We start from the raw sequence: 3,914 nt of genomic DNA, 5'->3' as shown, positions 1-3,914 counted from the left end.
CACAAGCAAGCAAAGAAACAGTAATATAAGATGCGTAAATGTACCTTGGTAACGTTTTAAAAGGGTTACCATCCCGTGCACCCCCCTTTATGAACTGCGTGGTGCGAGAATTGATTCATGCACATTTCAGGAACAATAGCCACTATGCTTTTGTCTATACAATACAATACAATAGCAATAACTCACTATACAGTATGCATCATCATTATGACCTTTAGAAATGAATTTGATATATCTACGAACCTCTCGTGATTCATCATTATAATTACAATACTTAGCACCATAATAGTATGATGACTCCCCGAAGGCTCTCTTTAAGCGTAATATTCGTGTTTAGAGAACACTGGACTGTTCTGTTTGGGTGTGGTATTGCAAGCTTCAATTACTTATTTGTTGTCCATACGACCGCATCAATCTGCCTTGATCGGTCCTCAGTTTAGTTGCAACACCGCCCTCTTGTGGACGTCCTGTGAAGTACATTAGTTGCAGGAGGTTACAGCTGCATTGGGGCGATACACGATCATTACGATAAGATGAGAGTTGTTTTTTAAAAACAAACAAGATTATTATTATTATTATTATTATTATTATTATTATTATTATTATTGTTTAATAGATCACTGTTACCCCTTAGCGTAGACCATAAAAGACCATAGTATCGAATAATAATATAGAAATGCCAGATCTTTAAGGTTGTAAATATTAATTATAAAATAGCAAATTTGAAAACAAATAATAATAATAATAATAATAATAATAATAATAATAATAATAATAATAATAATAATAATATCATGCCGGAAATGTTTATCTACAGGCCTACCTGTAAACGCTAACTTTGTCCCTCGCAGGACCCCGTCCATGCAAGTGCTCCGTCTCGGTCACGTGTAGTCGTGTCAGCTGACTAGTAACAAAAAAAAATAAGGAACCAGAGTGCTTGAAAGAAACAGAGAAAATAACGCCCATTTATTTGATATAAAAACAACACACTGACAATGGAGTCAACTTTAGAACAACATCTGGACGACACGTGAGTTTAAAATATGTTCTCTTGTTAAAAAAAAAAATACCCGTAATTTACTAATATATTGCTATTGTGAAGTGCTGGATAAATATGTCCTAATTAATGTAACAAGAACAGTATTTATTAGTATATATATATATATATATATATAATATATATATATATATATATATATATATATATATATATATATATATATATATATTTTTTTTTTTTTTAAAGTTACGATCATTTCTGCAATCTCCTCAGTTGTATGCCATGTATGACCGTGTCCCATATAATTTAGGGTACTTTATTAAATAAGTCCTCATTTATTGTATTATGTTAAGTTGTATTCACCGAACACATAGTTCTGTGACTAAATGCTGATTTTATAAAATGCCATTGTAAATACTCAGTGTTGAAAACCCGAACACATACGCGATGTGTTGACCGCGGATACTGTTTCAATCTCGCAGCCCAAGTTTAAGGATCCCTGCGCGGTTCCTTATCTGTTGTTCTTTCACAGGATGAAGAATCCTGCCGTGGTCGGAGTTCTTTGCACGGACGCACAGGGACACAACTTGGGCTGTAAGTACCGAGCAGTTAGATCGTCTGGCAGCTTGCACTATAAGATTAACAGAAGCATTTCTCTCTCTCTCTCTCTCTTTCTCTCTCTCTCTCTTTCTAGGCCGCGGGTCCCTCTCTGATGAGCATGGAGGTGTGGTGTCTGTGCTGGCCAAGCAGGCTGCCAAACTCACCAGAGACCCCACAGACTGTCCCACAGTGTGCCTGGAGTCCGATGCAGGGTAACAGGACTTGATATCCTACCAACCTGGACCCCGCCCGGAAAAGCCACAGCTGGATTTCATTACAGCATATTACTGTGGTTATCCCAGGATTGCCTCTGTGGTTGATGCGATCCAGCTGTGGCTAAAACCAGGATACAGGCTGATCAAATCACCCCCCTTCGCACAGGAAAGGAAAAACGTTTGCACAGTTCCCCAAAGCAATTCACAAGCACTGCCGATCTCCTGTAGGGGTCTGCAGCACACAGCAAATCAGATTCCTGCTTCAGCTGCCAATAGCAGCAGTATTGCATGTTTTCAAGCTCTATTGTAAAGAAAAACCTTTACAATAAACCTGAGAGGGGAAATAACTGTATAGGGGCTGTGGTTGGCTGAGGGCCAGTAACAATGTTTCTGTTCATGTTTATCTGTTCAGTCTATCTGTTTCAACTCCACCAAACAGGGGCAGGTTACACACTTTCTTATTTACCACTACACCACTGTATATATCTATATCTCTATATATATCTACATCTCTAACAAAAAAAGTCTTTGCTCCTTGTGCAGGAATATCTTGATCCGGACACACGACAGTATCACAGTAGCCGTGCACAAGATGTCTTCCTGAGAGTCCTCCCGTGTCTCGAAGCAGAAAAGCACTTGGGTTTCTTGGCCGCATTGGATTCCCTCCCTGCTGCAGGTTTTGCTGTGCAGGTTGTCCGTGAGCTTCCCGTTTAGAAGCTGTAGTATACTGTACTTGTTAATAGTGCTGTAAAACAAGGTATGAAGTGCAGTCATGCAAACCCGGAGGAATGTTGTATGATAAAATAAAATCTCACGCTCTCTGTGATCGGCACGAGTGTTGTTGTGTTCTTGTTATTGCAGTAGTGTTTTCCACTGATATCTTGGAGGCTCCCATGAGTTCATACGTACATTTATATTTATGGCACATCTAGAGAACTGCTATTGCCATTGTGATTAAACTTGGTACGGACAGTCCTTAGCTTAAGTTCACAAGGGTTTCAGAATCTAGCTCACAGTGCCCTACTAAAGCATAGGTCCTGGCTTGTGATTGGTTGGGCTAATTAATTCTTATCTTGAGAACCACTCGCATGAAATTTATGAAGTTTCGCATTGGGCATTTGTAAAAAAAAGATGCTATTCAGCATACTGTGAGTGTTGGTCACTGAAGGATTTCTCTGCAGTACTGCTAATATAAAAAACACACACCTGCAAATAAAGATAATGATAAAAACGCACGTGTAGAATGCCTTTAAGAAACACGGTGGTTTATTTCTTGCCAGCTTTTACATTTACTTCACATTTGAATAGGCGGTATTCAGTTTGCACTGCACTGGGAGGTTATCTGGCATAGAAGAAAGCCGGGCTAATGCAGCAAGTCGTATTCCACGCATGCTCTGAGCAGTTCGTTTTTTTGGCCCCAGGGAATTGTTGTGAAATGGAGTAACATGTCCTACCACAAGAGGGAGCAGCAGTCCTGTCCGGCTGGGCTAATGTTAGAGCTGCCTGTGGCCGTGCCTCCCAGAAGAATCAGATCAGGTTCAACCCTATTGAGGTCTGCTAGCGCTGGAGCGAATTCTTTTGTCTTTATTAATTATTGTATAGGTTACTTATCCAGGATAGTGTCGTCCAAGCCACTTTCACAGGTGGGCTGCATAAGTTATAAGAAGCTGAGTGATTTGCTTCACAAAACAAACAATCCAATGTTTAACTGCTTATGTAATTATTTTTTTTTTAAACTGTGTCACAGTTCAAGAAACCAATTTTCTCTCCGCTTTTGGTCCAAGCTGAGTCCCTAAAATACTACTGCAACACTTGTATGTGTTTGCAATGCGATGCACCTTGTGTTGTTCAGATCCATCCTGGAAGAAACCTGGAGTCACTTTATTTCTGATATTTATAGCATTTTCAATTTGACCTCCATCCGCACCTCTTGTGCTGTTTTAATTGCTGGCGATTGCCAAGTGATGCCAAGTCCCATTCACGAGCTTCTTAACCTAACATGGGTCCTTACTTAATGAAACTCCTTGCTGTGGGTTCTTTTGAAATCTGAGAAAGTTGGCCTGCAGTGGAGAATCTCTCTTGTTTTGCCTTGGAAACCT

General features: G+C 39.7%; 1 protein-coding gene across 1 annotated transcript; it reads left to right on the top strand.

Moving 5' to 3' along the window:
* Positions 1–880: 880 nt before the first annotated feature.
* Positions 881–2,641, top strand: LOC117966004 (ragulator complex protein LAMTOR5-like). Its single transcript, XM_034911261.2, has 4 exons — positions 881–1,030; positions 1,533–1,594; positions 1,695–1,812; positions 2,359–2,641. Exons 1-4 carry the CDS (start codon positions 996–998, stop codon positions 2,417–2,419), a joined length of 276 nt encoding a protein of 91 aa, XP_034767152.2. The 5' UTR covers positions 881–995; the 3' UTR covers positions 2,420–2,641.
* The last annotated feature ends 1,273 nt before the right edge of the window (positions 2,642–3,914 follow it).

The sequence above is a fragment of the Acipenser ruthenus genome, chromosome 30 (genome assembly GCF_902713425.1).
Source record: "Acipenser ruthenus chromosome 30, fAciRut3.2 maternal haplotype, whole genome shotgun sequence".
In the NCBI taxonomy this organism is placed as follows: Eukaryota; Metazoa; Chordata; class Actinopteri; order Acipenseriformes; family Acipenseridae; genus Acipenser; species Acipenser ruthenus.
The sequence above is the reverse complement of the archived record's forward strand: the minus strand, read 5'-3'. Positions and strand labels throughout refer to the sequence as shown.